Source organism: Gastrolobium bilobum, unplaced genomic scaffold (assembly GCF_033153095.1).
Source record: "Gastrolobium bilobum isolate Gb01-03AN ecotype WA unplaced genomic scaffold, APGP_CSIRO_Gbil_v1 utg5599, whole genome shotgun sequence".
NCBI classification, from domain to species: Eukaryota; Viridiplantae; Streptophyta; class Magnoliopsida; order Fabales; family Fabaceae; genus Gastrolobium; species Gastrolobium bilobum.
Genome location: NW_026897108.1, coordinates 187,314 through 203,628, shown reverse-complemented (window position 1 = coordinate 203,628; position 16,315 = coordinate 187,314). Strand labels below are relative to the sequence as shown.

Below are 16,315 nucleotides of genomic sequence, written 5' to 3'. Positions count from 1 at the left end.
TAAAAATAGATAACTTCATTCATGATAAAAAGGAAAATTAACAGACGAATTGTTCAAAGCATAATAAATCGACTAAAATCCATCTAACCCTAACTACTTAAAGAACTAGCCAGACATAGCAAAATTAAGAACAAAAGACAATATAAAAGCTCCCCCAAACTCCATAGGTGATTGGTGAATCTTCAATATCTCCAGTGAAAACTTGATGATGATCCGTCTCCGCCGCTCACAAACATGAATCTGATGTTTCTCCGTGTTCCTTCAACCTCCAAGCACCCAAGAGTTGTTTTGCAATGTAAAAGTTATGTATTTCTGGTCCCCAATGGTCCTTTTATTGGCCAAGAGTTCGTATCCCAATAAAACACATTGAATGGGCCTAAGTTGGATCTGACTGGGCGCTTAAGCTTGTTGTAGCGCGCTTAAGCGCCCTAGGACGGTGATTTTAGATTCGCGTTGCGCGCTTAAGCGCGATGGAGGGAGCTTAAGCGCGCTCCTCGCGACAAAACTTTCTTCTTGTGGCGCGCTTAAGCCCTGAGTTGGGGGCTTAAGCGCCCAGAGGCAGTAGCTATTTGCGTTTTTAGGGAGCTTAAGCTTCTAAATAGGGGCTTAAGCTCCCTCTTCTAACAACTTGGGAATTTTGATAAGATCTTCAAATCTTTTTCTTTTGCTTTCCATCTATCCATATCTTTTCTGATTTGATCTCCCTTTATCCAAATCTTCATATTTGAATCTATTTGTTATCAAATCCCTTCAAAAAGAGCAAATATATTATTTAGTTCCAACAATTAGATAATGTTCATGATTATCATTTTAAAACCCTAATTTTTGACTTGTTCAACTAGATAATTCATATTATTTTAGTCCATAAAACAAGATAAACTAAAGGTTTATCAAATTCCTCTACAAGTCAGCCCTTCATCACTTGAAGGAACAAGCAAAGTGTAAGGAAGCTGAGCTGGTCCAGTTCGATTTCTAAGATTTGAATCATGGTTCATCTCTGTGATTTTTCCCTCAATTTCTACAAGCTTGTTTCCAAATTTTTTAAAGGCTTCTAGTGCCCTTGGATCAGACAGTTTGGATTGTCCCTTTGTCCAAGGTAGACCTCATCAGAAGTATGTCTTGACAAGATCTCAAGCACTGAAAGGTCAAGAAGGGCTTGGTACTTTGGTGTAATTGTTCTCAAATAAGCCTTTTGAGGACTCTTCACCATCTTGTTATATTCTGGAGTTCCTTCTTCTGGGATCAATATTTTGCTAAGAGTTGGACGATTCAGGACAAAACCTCCATAAGGATATTGTCCAAAATTCACAGCTGCATGGAGAGTAGAAGCAATCCATATAATAATAGTGGATGATTGAATCACCTCTTCAATAGTCTGCAATTTAAACCACAATTGCTTATCTTTTAAGTCACCATGACTCTTCTCAACAACTTCTTTCCACCAAGCTTGAAGTTCAGAGTCATTTTGAACAGCCACATCTGTGGCATAGTAAAAGGAAACATAGTCCTGAACCCATGTCTTAATAGCATCCCATATCTCTAGTCCATCAACAGCATAAGGGTAGTCCTCTATCACAAGGCGCAGACCATGGGGAGAAGATGGATCCTCAACTGTCATTCCTCTGAATCAAGCAAAATACCCTAGTAACTAACAACAAAATTCTCGTCTAATTTTTGTCATCATCAAAGAGAAATTGTATATGGTTTTACAGTTCAGAAATTGGTTATTTTATGTTTGTATTCCAGACACAAATTTGAAAAATTTATCCCTTCAGTTCTTTTAGATATAAAACCATTCAGGAATCTCATACAACAAAATGTTTGTTAGTTTTTGACAATATATCATAGCCTCTAAGATCCAAGTAGTTAATTAGGAGTGCAATCTTTGCCGATTCTCTTCTTCTAAAAGTTAAATTTCAGGATAAGGTTAGTAAGCATGTATAATTGTATATTGTCCATGCTTTAATTAAGATAATTGAACTCTTGCATTAGGGAATGTGTTAGATATAATATCATCCATGTAGGCTGTATTCATATACATTACCTCTTGATAAGATCAACATGTAATGCTTGGTCAGGAAATACCCAATTTTTGTAAACCGCTGAAGACATCTCCATAGCATATTGTCAGAGCATAAAGATTTGCTCTACAAAGCCATCTGCATTAACTAATGATTGTCGTGCAAGTGCATTGATATTCATTGTGACACGATAGTGAGGAAGTAGAAGCTTATGAATAAAATGGAAAAAAGTTTTGGGAATATTTATAATGCAATCATGGTGTTTTTGTAATTTTAATTTATTTCAGGGTTATAATGGTCTTTATATTTATAATTTTTTAATATCTCAATACCAAAACGATGTCGTTTTGGGAATAATTGCATATAAGTTATCTGCAATAAGCCCAATATAACATCGTTTTGAGGCAGAAATCATAGTATTTTTGTAGTTTTAATTTATTTCAGGGTTATAATAGTCTTTATATTTATAATTTTTTAAGATTTCAATACAAAAACGATGTCGTTTTGGGAATAAATGCAGATAACTTATCTGCATTAACTGCAAAAATATTTTTTCCATCATTAAATATAAAATATTTTTCGTATATTAAAATAAGGTTCGCTTTTTCTGCAGTTACTGCAGATAAGTTGTTTACATTAAGCCCAATACAACGTCGTTTTGGAGTGAAAATCATGGCATTATTGTAATTTTAATTTATTTCAGGGTTATAATAGTTTTATATTTATAATTTTTTAAGATTTCAATACCAAAATAATATCGCTTTGAGAATAAATACAGATAAATTATCTGCACTGTAGAAATAATTTTACCATTAAAATATGTTATACAATGTCAGATTATAAACACTAAATAATATAAAAAATTTATCAAACTTGTACTGCCGCCAGTGTGGACAGTAAACACTCAACAAACCAACGAGTCATGCAGACAAAAGCCATAGACATAACAAGGGATTAATGTTTTTCAAGTGAAATAATTTTATCTTTTTTTTTTTTTTGATAACAATAATTTTATCTTTTATATAAATGTAAAAGTGTATGGATTTTATGTAGAATCATATGAAAGGAATTGAGAAAAAAAAAATTACTCCAAATGCTTTTATGTGTACGTATGAAATAAAATTATCTCTTATAATATGAGAAATACAGACGCTAAAAATAATTTATAATATTATCATATGAAATATATAATAATAATAAAGGACACGAGTTTCTATCATTTTACAAATTAACACTATATTTTAAAGGAAAATGTTTTTCTCCTTTCACTTGAGACAACATTTCATTCCTACACATACATCGACTTCTGTGTCAAGTTTTTATTTTTGTTTTTACTTTTTTGTTTTAAATTGCTGGTCTCACTTTTTTGTCTCAGTAGGAGACAACTCTTCTCTCCTTTAAAAGGAGAAAAGTATTCCCCTATTTTAAAAGTAAAATATTATTATAATATAAATTTTTTTTTATCTCTCCACATTAGCTAAAGTCACTGAAAGCGATAAAAAAAAGTCATTTTTTAAAGGGAAAAGTTATAGTTACTACCTTTTTTTCTTACTTCTTATTACTACCAAATCTTAACCATTGATTTCCGCCGATCTAACGGTTATAATTTATAGGGTCACACTTATTAATTAATTATAATAAATTATAAACGTTAGATTGACAGAAATCAACGGTTAAGATTTGATAGTAACAAGTAGTAAGAAAAAAAAGTAATAAGTATAACATCTCTCTATTTTGAAACATAATATTAAACACTCAAAGGCATAAGTTTGTCACAAGCCTTCACCCCGATAATAAAATATAAAAAAAACAACAAAAAGAAGAAAAGTTTAGGTACAAAGAGGGAAAAAAGAAAAAAGAAAAAGAATAAATATTCTGGGTTATTTTGCTGCTGCAGCTGCTTCCATGCCATTTCCATTTTCGTCTACTTGATCGGATCTGCCACCGAACCCTAACACTCTTCCTTCGATTTCTTATATTTCATTTTTGTGTAAAATCTCATCGGCGATTTCGAAAATGACATACGCGTTTCATTTACTCAGTCACTCCAGAAAGGTGAATTGTAACATTCACAATATGCATTTTTTGTGTGTGTGTTCCAATCTAAATATATGTATATATATATATTATTTTTATTTTTATATATATATATTATTTTTATTTTTATTTAAACCTATGTATTGTGTTGCAGTTGCGTAATGCTTCGAACTTGCTACACCATGAGCCTGCACTTTTGGTTCGTTGTTTTTCCGGCGATGCTCAACCCTCTATCAACAGAAACCGCGGTACTTGCTTCGTTTCTTGTAACTCTCTCTTGTTTAACTATATATTATACGCAACTAAATTAAAACCGGAATTCGTTGTATGAAAAAAATGCTGAAAGATCTGTTTTGAGTTTTTCTAATCTATGGTGTTCGTGAGGAGGGATTTACTGTATTGCAATTATTTAGTCATATTTTCAAAAATAAATGAAATTAGAAAAGTTTGTGTTGGATTGACCTGAGTTTTCAGTGATAATTTGTATGCACGAATTAAACTATATCCTGTTGGAGCAAGTGGAAAAGGGGAATTATTTTCAATATTTAATTTGTTATAGGTTCATAGGCAATAATCAGTAAACCATTTGGTGTTTTAAATAATCTATCTGTATGTGAGCAACAAGTATACGTATGCAGGTGATATGGGAGAAAATTACTCTATACATTTTTTATCGCCATATTGGCATATTGCATAGGAACCATACGATTTGAATGATCCCTGATGTTTCTTAAAGTTTTATTTTCTATATTTATAATCGTAGTTGGTTATTGATTAGATATGTGGAAAACGGGATTCCATGATCATGAGTCTTCAGCAAGAAACAGTGTCTCTGAACTGGCTCCCAACTTCACTGTGAGTAGAGCTCATTTACATGCAATCATACAATATGTCGTGAGAAGTTTTCTGTCTGCACTATCACCCCTTCTTTTCCTTTCCCACACTACTGCCTTTTTACTCCCTATATAAGCCAATGGTTTCAGCTGACCCGAATTCTCTCTTTCATAGAAACTTTCATTTGGTATACAGAAGAGAAACATCTCCATGGCTACCATGAAAAAGGGTTCCATTAGTGGGTCCTTGTTCAATGGAGAGATTTCACGGTATGTCAGTTTTATGTTTTAATTTTTAATTTTTGTTTTCCTGTATTTGCTTTGCTTTACTTGGGGGTTACCTGTAACTTATTTATTTTATATCCACCATGCCCTCCAAAAGAAGTTCACAGGTGCTGTCAAGGAGATGTTACGCATCAGCTTCAGGTACATTTCATGGTTCTTTGCGGCTGTTAATATTTTGTTGGGTATCTCATGAAGCTTTACATAATATTCCTTGTTGTTGATTATATAATATATTATGATCTTTTATTTCACGGATAGTCATTTGACATTTCATGATCATAAGAATATGGAGTGCCATAGTAGTCAATAGCAAGCTGCGCCAGTTGCGCTTTGCGGAGCTTTGCCGCAACCATCTGCGCCGCGCCGCACCAAATTGCAATAGCGGCCGTTGCGGCCGCATTTGCGGCCAAATCTCACCGCAATAGTGTCTTTTATGGTTTTAACCCTAACCCACTCTCTCTTTCTGCCTCTCTGTTGTGCGTCTCTCTTTTGCCTCTCTTGCTTTCTTTATAGCGCTCGTTTCTTCCCTTCTCTACTTCTCTCTTATAGTATTGAAGTTCAATGTGGAAGCCATGAACGAAGAAGCAAAGCTTCGAGTGAGAGAAAGAGTGAGAGAGAGAGAGAGAGAGCAGATGACGGAGAAAAGGAGAAAAAGTGAGAGAAATAGTAAGAGAGAGAGAGAACAGATGAAGGAGAAAAAGAGAAGCTGTGAGAGAGAGAACGGATGAAAGAGAAAAAGAGAGAGAGAAAGAGATTCTGATCTATCTTTATTCAAAGAAAAGAAAAGTACATTTGTCAGAAAAGTGATTCACGTTATAGTAACAGTGGGTAAAACTATTTCTATATCCAAAAAAAAAAGAATGTATCATTAAAAGATAACTAAGGTAAAACACTAAAGTAACTAAGATAAATCTGGTAAATCAGTAAAGTATAGTTACAACTAAAGGTAGTACAACTATAGCTAAAGTTTGGACACTTATTACTAAGAGGTAACATGTCAACTCTGCCTTTATTTTTATTATTTATCTTTATATTTTTTTTTTATTTGTATTTTTTTTAGGTGTTATTATTTTCTTAATAATTTATTATGTTACACACACACACATATATACATATAATTTGTTTTTTTAATAAATATATTTTTTCCGCTATTTTCGCAACCCGCGATAACGCTATAGCGGTTTTGAGGGTTGGCCGCAATCCGCATTTGATAACTATGTGGAGTGCATGAGGAGCCTGGATAAAGTATTCACTGAGTTGTTTATCTTTGGTTGTATGTTCAGTTGAATGTTTTGCATGCGAGTGAACCATCTTCTCACCTATATGGTGCTTTGAATGCATATTTATGTCTAGCAGCTCTGAGAGTTCTGCAGTTTGGCAAATTGAATTTTGAAACTTGAACGAAATGGAAAATGACTTTAGGTACTATTAGGCTTCCCGAAACTACTTCATCATTTGACCTATCATGTTTTGTTGCTAGTGTAAATTATAAATAGGATTGGGAATCTGCTCAGTGCAAAACTGCAAATGTAGAGCTACCTAAGCAAATCTGAAGTATGAGTTTCTAACTAGTGTGCTTGATCCTGGATTGAACCAAATGAACCAAATGGGCCAGCCACTATCAGTTAAAGTAGTTAGAATTAGTTGCTGATAGCAGTTAGACCTTTAATTGAATGGTCAGAGGCAGGTTATAAGGAGAGGGAGAGGATAGCATGGGGGTCAGTTTTGGAGATAGTTAGTTGGTCAATTTGTCTTGGAGGGAGAGACCAGGCTCTCAAATTCCAGGGGAATTTCCCTTTTGTACACCATTCTTGCTCTTCTGATCTTTGGATACCCTCATACCCATTGATCCAGAGTTGGAGGATGATATTCAATAAAATTCCTGCATTCTCCTTATGTTATTCCCTAATTTCTGGTCCAGTTCTATCATAATCATAAGTCATAGTCTAAACACATAATCACCATCAGTCTAGGGGCAATGAGAACATAGGAATGAAGATGAGAAAAAAGGAAGATGATGAAATTAACAGAAAAAAAAACACATTAGGTAAAAATTAGGAGAATGTGAGGAACTGTGAAGTGTGAAGAAAGAACAGAACACATGAAAAAAAGGGACCTGTGAAGTGCGATGTAAGCAGAAAGAACATAACAAAGGAATAAAGAAAAGACACTTGCAACCTGTGAAGCTTGAACAGGTCTGATACATGAGCAAAGACCAATGGAAGAACAGAGACCTGCAAGCAGGATCAGTGGCTGGAAAACGTCAGGGTTGGCCAGAAAACGTCATGCGAGTGAACCATCTTCTCACCTATATGGTGCTTTTTTTAGGTGGAGATACAAAGAATAAAGTGGAAGGAATCTAACTCCTAACCACTTGGTAATAGGTTCTCTAATACCATTTCAAATACATACTCTCCTAAAACCTTAAGCTTTTAGGTGGAGATACACGAATGATAATATATATTTCTAACATGGCATGGCTAAGTGTAAAGCTTTCTTTTAAGTTGTGAACAGTAATGAGAGCTTTCACTCCATGCTGCAGCTTATTCTGCTCTATTATTTATGTCGTGTGGAACTTTGTATCTGCCCCTTATAGAAAGATGCTATTTACTTGATGTGTTGTTACCTGAAATTAAGTTGCTTAGATACAAGAATGATATTTTTTTAAAAAGTTAGCAGGGTCTTACACTTTTTCTTTAGCATTCTTTTTTCTTTACTTACCGATTTCATAACCTCCACCTGTGAATATCTTTCAGAACTCCCCCCACACCAGGAAATTGGAATGCCTTCTCTCTCACCGACAATGACAGAGGTTTGCACTTTTCTGAAGCTTATGAGATTTTCATATAGTGGGTCATGGTTTCTACTAATTGATTCCCAATGATATACAGGGTAACATTGCAAGATGGCTGAAGAAAGAAGGTGATAAAGTTTCTCCTGGTGAAGTGCTCTGTGAAGTTGAAACTGTATGGTTTTTGTACCATTGAGATAAACTTGGCATATAAAATATAACTATTAAGATTGTTATGTGAACATTGACATTTGAATTTTATTTCATATGAAGGATAAAGCAACAGTTGAAATGGAATGCATGGAGGAAGGTTATCTGGCCAAGATAATATGTGGGGATGGGGCAAAAGAAATTAAAGTTGGTGAGGTATTGATATCTTCTAGCTGTCTCTCCTCCCTCCCCTCTTCTTTGGGGAGGGCTTTTCGTTCAGTGTTTCACAGTTTAAATGTACAATAAAAAATTATTTTTGCTTTACACTTCATACTCTGTTGTCACATGAAAGGCATCAGTGTTGGTAACATGATGAATTTCTTTCATAGGTAATCGCCATAACTGTTGAAGATGAGGGGGATATTTCGAAGTTTAAAGATTACCAACCTTCAGCATCAGAACCTAGTGCTCCCACTGCCAAAGAAACATCTGCCCCACCTCCACCAAAGAAAGAGGCGGTAGGGGAGCCTGCCCGAGAAGGTGAGCCAAAGGTTTCCAAACCCAGTGCTCCACCTTCATCTGGAGATCGCATATTTGCTAGTCCTCTTGCTAGGAAGTTGGCTGAAGAGAAAAATGTCAGTTACTCATACTAAAATACCATTGTTGAAGTTCTCGTGTAAAAGAACTAGAAGTCATTTTGTATGACATTACGTAAACTGTTTACCCCACCAATGTAGGTACCTATCTCTAGCATTAAAGGAACTGGACCTGAAGGGCTCATTGTCAAGGGTGACATTGATGATTACTTGGGTATCATTCTATCTTTCTATACGTCTGTCTGTAGCCTGTACATATTATAGTTGAAACAGATTGTTTCTTGTTATCCTACAGAAGTCATCTGTCTTTCTATCTCTCTGCTAGCTCTGGGATATCCTATTGCACGTTGGGGATTGAATTGATTATGTTATAAAACTTTTTATCATCTGATGCAGCTTCTGGTGTTAAAGAAGTTTCAGCACCCTCGAAGGCCAAGGTTGCAACAGATGCGGCATTGGATTATACTGACATTCCTGTTTCTCAGATAAGGAAGGTAGGTTATTGTACAAGTCCTTGAAATTTTATGTTTGTGAAATCTTATTAGATGTACTTGTGTTTCAAGCATCAATCAAAGACCACTTGTTTAGGACTATGTCGCAACCGTTGTTTTCAATTTCATGTGAACAAGAGTTTTATATGCTTTTTGGTTATATTGCTCTCTTTATTACTGGCACGTTTTATTTTCTCCTTCTCTGTTCACTTTTATGTAATGTTCTGATCATAATATAATATTGTGCAAGAATAAGTGATGCTTTTTACTTGAAACTAACTCTAATATTTTTACAGGTCACAGCTTCACGTCTATTATTATCCAAACAAACTATTCCTCATTACTATTTAACAGTAGATACATGTGTTGATAAACTCATGAGGTGAGTTTTTCTATTATGAATAGGTTTGCCCATAATACATATAGTTTCTGATAATTGGAACTCCTTTCTGCAGCTTGCGGGCTAAACTTAATTCATTGCAAGAAGCTTCAGGTGGTGCCCGCATATCATTAAATGACCTTGTAATCAAGGTATTAAGATTTTCCTCTGACCAAATATCTGTGCTTGTAATTTGCAGATTGTCTTTCTTTTATCGTGTGTTTTGGTTGTTAATTAGGTTTTTAAGAGTAAAGCCTCTTTTGGGTCCTTAACAAAAAACGCGGTCTCCACTTTCGTCCCTTACTAAACGAAGAATCAAAGTAAGGGAAGAGAGAATCTGAAAGAAGCTGTATTTAGAATTGTGAAAAATGATTACAGTTCTTAGAGAATTACACAGGGATTTATTTATAGACCTTCTGAACTATGCTAACTTCAGTGAGTTAATTAAATATACAATATTAACCCACTGAGTTAGAATCTAACAGAAAACTAAGTCAATTACATTGTTGTAACTACAAGTCAGTTACATTACAAGTCAGTTACATTGTTGTAACTACAAGTCAGTTACATTGTTGTAACTACAAGTCAGTTACATTGTTGTAACTGAATTTACAGTTTATAAACTGAGTTACTCTAATATTCCCCCTTTCAAGCTCAAGGGGGTTTGGTCAGTATTGCATGATCCAAGACCTTGAGCTTGTCTCTGAGATCTGCAAATCTGGAAGCAGAAAGAGGCTTAATGAAGGTATCAACAACCTGTAGGGAAGATGGAACATGTTGCACAATAAGAGACTTAGCCAAAACTTTTTGTCTGACAAAGAAAACATCTAGTTCTATATGTTTTGTTCGAGAGTGCAAGACTGGATTATGAGCAAGAGCAACTGTGCTCTGATTATCACAGTAGATGACAGGGACTTTAACTGGAATTTGAAGCTCTTGTGAAAGTGATTGCACCCACAAAATTTCAGCTGCAGCATGGGCTAAGCTTCGATACTCAGCTTCAGCATTTGAACGTGCCACTAGGGACTGCTTTTTGGCCCACCAGGATATATGAGATTTGAGCTGAAAAACACACAAGCTCCAGAGATTGATCTTCTATCATCCGGATCTGAACTCCAATCAGCATCACAGAATGCCACAAGTGAAAGAGGGTGCTGTGATGAAGGTGGATGAAAAACCAGACCATAGGATAAGTGCCATTGAGATACCTCAAAATGCGTTTAACAATTTTCCAATGTTCCTCAAGTGGCTGGGATAAAAATTGACAGACTTTATTCACACTAAATGCAATTTCAGGTCTTGTTAATGTAGCATACTGTAATGCTCCAACAATGGACTTGTAAAGTGAGGGGTCAGGTACATAATTAGAGCCAAATCTGCTTAGCTTGCATCCACTAGGCATAGGAGTGGAAATTCCTTTAGCTTCTGCCATTCTAGCTTTGTAAAGAAGATCTCTAATATATTTTGACTGAGATAACAGTATCCTTCCATTGGAGATACGGGTGTTCGCGGTCTAGATTGGATCGGTTTTGGAAGCAAAAATCATCCGATCCAATCCCTTCGGTTTGGTCATGTAATCATCCATTCGGTTTGGATATTTTTTCAAATCCAATCCGATCCAATACAATTTTTTTCGGTTTGGATTGGATCGATTTTCGGTTTTTTTAAAATCCTAAAATTTGTTTCATGATTATTCTACAAATAACATCTTTTGTATACATTGGCTTTGTAATTTTTTTTTTAAATATAAAAGTATTAGTAAACGATAATATAGTTTTTTTTTGACAATAAGATATGAAACTCTACATAAATGAAATTTTGTTGATGAGATGTGACTAGGTTTTTTATTTTTTTGGATTTAGTTGATGGATTAATGAGTCTTGGGTTTAGAAATTTTTGGGCTATGATTGGGGAAAGATCCAAGTAGGTAAAGGAAAATTAATATATTGGATCGGTTTGGATTTGATCAGTTTTCATCTACCAATCCGAAAACCGATCCAATCCAATTAAAATTTGCGGTTTTTTTTCGGTTTTCGGTTTTTCGGTTTATTCGGTTATCGGTTTTTCGGTTCGGTCACCGCGGTTTGAATCGGTTGATGAACACCCCTAATTGGAGAGATGTTTAACTTCGATTCCAAGAAAGTAGTCCAAATTTCCAAGTTGTTTTAAGGCAAATTTAGAATGCAATTGATCAATTAGAAGCTGTATTAAGTCAGAATTGTTTTCTGTGACGATAATATCATCCACATAAACCAGAATATAGGTGCAGTTGCCATTAGAGCGAAGAATAAAGAGAGAGGGGTCATATTTGCTAGAAATAAAACCAAGATGATGAAGAGCAGCTCCAAAGTTTTCAAACCAAGCCCTAAGAGCTTGTTTTAATCCATAAAGAGCTTTGTTGAGCTTGCATACTAGAGTCTTGTCAGTGACTTCAAAACCTGGAGGTTGAGACATATAAACTTCTTCTAAGAGATCTCCATTAAGGAAAGAATTATTAACATTAAGTTGTTTTAAAGGCCATCCATGAGACAAAGCCAATGTGAGGATAGTTCGAATAGTAATAGGCTTTACTACTGGGGGAAATGTTTCATTATAATCCTAGCCATATTGTTGATGAAAACCTTTGGCAACTAGCCTTGCCTTGTATTTATTAATTGTACAATCAGAATTTTCTTTTATTCTAAAGACCCATTTGCAACCAACGGGTTTCCTTGAGGCTGGTAGAGGCACAAGAGACCATGTACAATTTGCAATGAGAGCATCATATTCCTGCTGCATAGCTTTGAGCCCATTTGGGGTCAGTTAGAGCCTGTTTAGCACTGGTTGGTTCCATATGAGCAACAAAGATGGAAGGGGCTGGGTTCCTCGAACAATGTGATATCTCACACCGGGTAAATCCTTAACCCTTCTGGTAAGTATAGTATGAGGAGGAGAATGTATTTTAAGAGATTTATAGGGTCTGTGTTCTGATCCTGATGAAGGTGGAGAAGAAGATAAAGACATAGGAGAAACAGTGGACATAGGGGACTGCACTGCAGTATTGAAGGGTGGGGAACTAGAGTTAGAAGACTGAGAGGGACTGATTTGACTGGACGAGGGAGTAAAACTGGTGTGAGAGGATTTGTCAGCAGTAGTAGAAGGTTGAGGTGAACTGACTCTATGATGTGAAGAATTAGAGTGAGGTGAAGTAGAGGATGGTACTGCACTGTCAGAAGGTATAGCACTATCAGAAGAAGTAAATGATGTATCATGTAACAAGTTAGGAGCAGAGTCATTGGTATGTCCAGAAAATGAAACATTCGAATTGGTTCTGATTGCTGCAGTTGGTGATTCTGAGGCAGTGGTCTGAGGAAGTGATGGAGAGAATGTATTAGGAGAAGTAGAAGTTAGTGGGATGATATTACTTGAGTAAGTGAAATTAGTTGGGATGCTTGATGAGGTTGAAGAAAATGTGAATGGAAAGGGAAATCTGTGTTCATTAAAGAGTACATCTTTAGATATGTAAATTTTTCCATCAGGGTGAAGGCATTTATGACCTTTGTGACTTTTTTTTAAAAGCAGACATCCAAACAAACTAAAAATGAGAAGTGCTTTAATTTAAGAAAAAAACAGCTTTTGGAGAAAAAAAAGCCCATCCAAACGGGCCCTTAGCCGCCTAATACTGTTATATCATCGCCCCTCAACTTTAATTGGGCTTTTTGGTTATGTGTTGCAATTATGGCTCAAAATTCACATCTCACAAGTCACAAAAAAGATACCTTATCGTAAATTATCAGTACTGAGCACGATAGATTAATGTGTACATATTAACTATGTATTAAGCTTATCTTTTTTATTTCAGGCTGTTGCTTTGGCTCTCCGTAAAGTCCCTGAATGCAACAGTTCATGGACAAATGATTATATTCGGCAGTAAGTCAATAGTTTTTATTGTAAGTATTGCCATCAGATTTGTGTGCTACCTTGAAGTAACCTTTATTATTTGTTTTTGTGCAGGTATCATAATGTGAATATTAATGTTGCAGTGCAAACTGATAATGGACTTTTTGTTCCAGTCATCAGGGTGAGTGAGGGCATCTTTCTAATATTACACTGACATTTACGGCCTTAAGTACCAATTACAGGTTCTAACTTGGCGCTTTGTTCGTAATATTTGCAGGATGCAGACAAGAAAGGCCTCTCTACGATAGGTGATGAGGTCAAACAATTGGCAAAGAAAGCCAAAGAAAACAGCTTGAAACCCCAAGATTATGAGGTTATTGAAGTTTCTTGTTAATTCTTTTTTATCTTTGAGCGATGACCTCTGTGCTCGATTATGAATTTTTGGGTTGATACACATTGCAGGGAGGTACATTTACAGTGTCTAACTTGGGAGGGCCATTTGGTGTCAAACAGTTCTGTGCCATCATCAATCCTCCCCAATCAGGCATTCTTGCAGTTGGATCTGGTGAGAAAATTTTATTCTTTTCCCCCCTTTATTTATATTATTTTCTGGGGTCATTTTTCTTGTTCTCTTAATGATAATCTTCTTGCATTGCCTTCTACATGAGCAGCTGAGAGGAGGGTCATTCCGGGTTCAGGTGCTGAGGAATTCAAGTTTGCGTCCTTTATGGCTGTAACCCTCAGCTGTGATCATCGTGTAATAGATGGTAATCGTTCTTGATTTAGAAGTGTTGAATCAATGTGCTGCTGCTTCTTATTCTTCATTTTTATTTTTTCTGACTTAAAAAATTATGCATTGTTTCTTGTAACTGTAAAATATGCTAAGTTGCTAACAATAAAATTTATTGTTTTATTCAGGTGCAATTGGTGCCGAATGGTTAAAAGCATTCAAAGGGTATATTGAAAATCCAGAATCCATGTTGTTGTAAGAATAAATAGAAGGCTCCGTTGACGTCGGGGGATGAGATTTGTTTCCCTGAGTATTTCCATAATACAATTTTTGATTGAAGTCTTTAATCACTGAAAATAAATTTTGCAAATTTGTAATATTTTAATAAGAGGGTAGATGAGGCATTTAATTTTAAACCCTGAAATTATGTTCTCACAAGAGAATGCTGCCTCATGATACAGGCAGATGAGCACTTAATATTTTCTTGTTAGATGGTGTGAATATTTGAAAGAACTTTTATTTAATTTTCTTGGCATCCTCACGTTCCTCCTGTTAATTTTTAGTTAGCCTTAATGTGATTCGGAACTTGAGTATTTTGTTTTTTCAACATGCTTGTATTATGGAATTATATTGCAATAATGGTAGTTTCAAACATACTGATTATCATGTAGATTATTTTCAGACAATTTTTGACGCTTTTAATTAGTGTTATGCATAACTAATAAAATGCGAATGTAGCATATAAATATTTATATCAAATGACTAACAGGGGGTAGAAATCATTTACTCAATAATCGTTATTGTATTAGTTTCTTTAATTGTTTTTCAGTTTGATTGATTACTTTTTTTTATACTAAAAAGATATTATCAGATTGTAATTATAGTTTGCTAATCCAAACATGCTATAATCCATTCATGGATACGTTGAAAAATATGAATCCAAAAGCATCTCTTGTTTGGGCACCTTGTTCCTTTTTTTAAAAGCTATTTTTTTAATTCAATAACATGTTTAAACATTATTCAATAATCAAATAAATTTGTTGAGAAAAAGGAAAATTAAAAAGTGTGATTTTAATACTTCTTTCAAAAAGTTAAAAAAAACCTTTTAACAATTTTTTTAAAAAAAATCAAAATAAAAATACTAAAGTTAAATATTATATTAAAAAATATTCTTCTATGTCAAACTTCATATATTAATTTTATAAAATAAAGTTTAAATTAAGAAGAAAAAACTATTCCACGGAAGGTAGATAAAGAACACAATTTATAATCGAATTAGATATTGCATATAAATAAGTTGCTCTAGAATCAAACACGGAGAAAAAAATTGGCAAAGTAAACCAATCTCGTTGCCAAGAAATATTATGAAGATTTATCTCCTAATAACATTACCATCAAGTTTATGTAAGTCTTGGGTTAAGTAGATTCACAAAGATCAAAATATTCATTATTTTATAAAATACAATAATTAGTAGCGACCCAATTTATCTCTTTTTTAATAATTAGATTATAAAATTTAAAGCTAAATTATAAATTTCTATCGTATTAACAATATCAATATAATGTTATATTGTAATAAAACTATTTCCTATTTTTTTTTTTTGTATGCAATAAAACTATTTAATACATCCATATATATCAAACTTGTCCTAATGTATACTTTTAAAATGTATAATAATAAAAACCACTTGATAATATTTTTATTGCTATTAAACTTTTACAAGAGTAGATACACATACTCAAGGTAATAAATAGTTACAATTTAATAATTTCATCGATAAACTTATTAAATATTATATTATAAAATGTATCGTTGAATTAACAATTTCTAATTATATATATAATTTTACATTATTCTAAGATTGTTTAGCATTTTAAATAATATAAATTTATGTCATTTAAGTGAAACAATAGTGTTTTGATAATTTTTTATCTTCTCTTTTCTCCACAAATTAGCAGGAAAGAGAAAATAAAAGTATCATGATGAAAAAAGAAGGTAAAAAATTACTAAAACCCATAAATTTTCATGACACAAACATATATGCTTTAAAATGATAAGCAGTTTTCCCATATGGAAATCAACGTAATATACACTTTTAAAATATACAGAAGTAAAAAACCGG

The 16,315-nt window shown here is 34.1% G+C and overlaps 1 protein-coding gene and 1 pseudogene across 1 annotated transcript; one reads left to right on the top strand and one right to left on the bottom strand.

The window, feature by feature from the left end:
- Positions 1 to 890: 890 nt before the first annotated feature.
- On the bottom strand, positions 891 to 2,238 carry LOC133304239 (seed linoleate 9S-lipoxygenase-like; annotated as a pseudogene).
- Positions 2,239 to 3,863: 1,625 nt separating this feature from the next.
- Positions 3,864 to 14,721, top strand: LOC133304244 (dihydrolipoyllysine-residue acetyltransferase component 2 of pyruvate dehydrogenase complex, mitochondrial-like). The gene is made up of 19 exons (XM_061504252.1): positions 3,864 to 4,076; positions 4,213 to 4,306; positions 4,837 to 4,913; positions 5,067 to 5,161; positions 5,274 to 5,317; positions 7,933 to 7,988; positions 8,068 to 8,142; positions 8,241 to 8,333; positions 8,507 to 8,752; positions 8,855 to 8,927; positions 9,110 to 9,207; positions 9,501 to 9,586; positions 9,660 to 9,735; positions 13,425 to 13,492; positions 13,577 to 13,643; positions 13,740 to 13,835; positions 13,925 to 14,027; positions 14,134 to 14,229; positions 14,381 to 14,721. Exons 1-19 carry the CDS (start codon positions 4,038 to 4,040, stop codon positions 14,449 to 14,451), a joined length of 1,653 nt encoding a protein of 550 aa, XP_061360236.1. The 5' UTR covers positions 3,864 to 4,037; the 3' UTR covers positions 14,452 to 14,721.
- Positions 14,722 to 16,315: the final 1,594 nt, after the last annotated feature.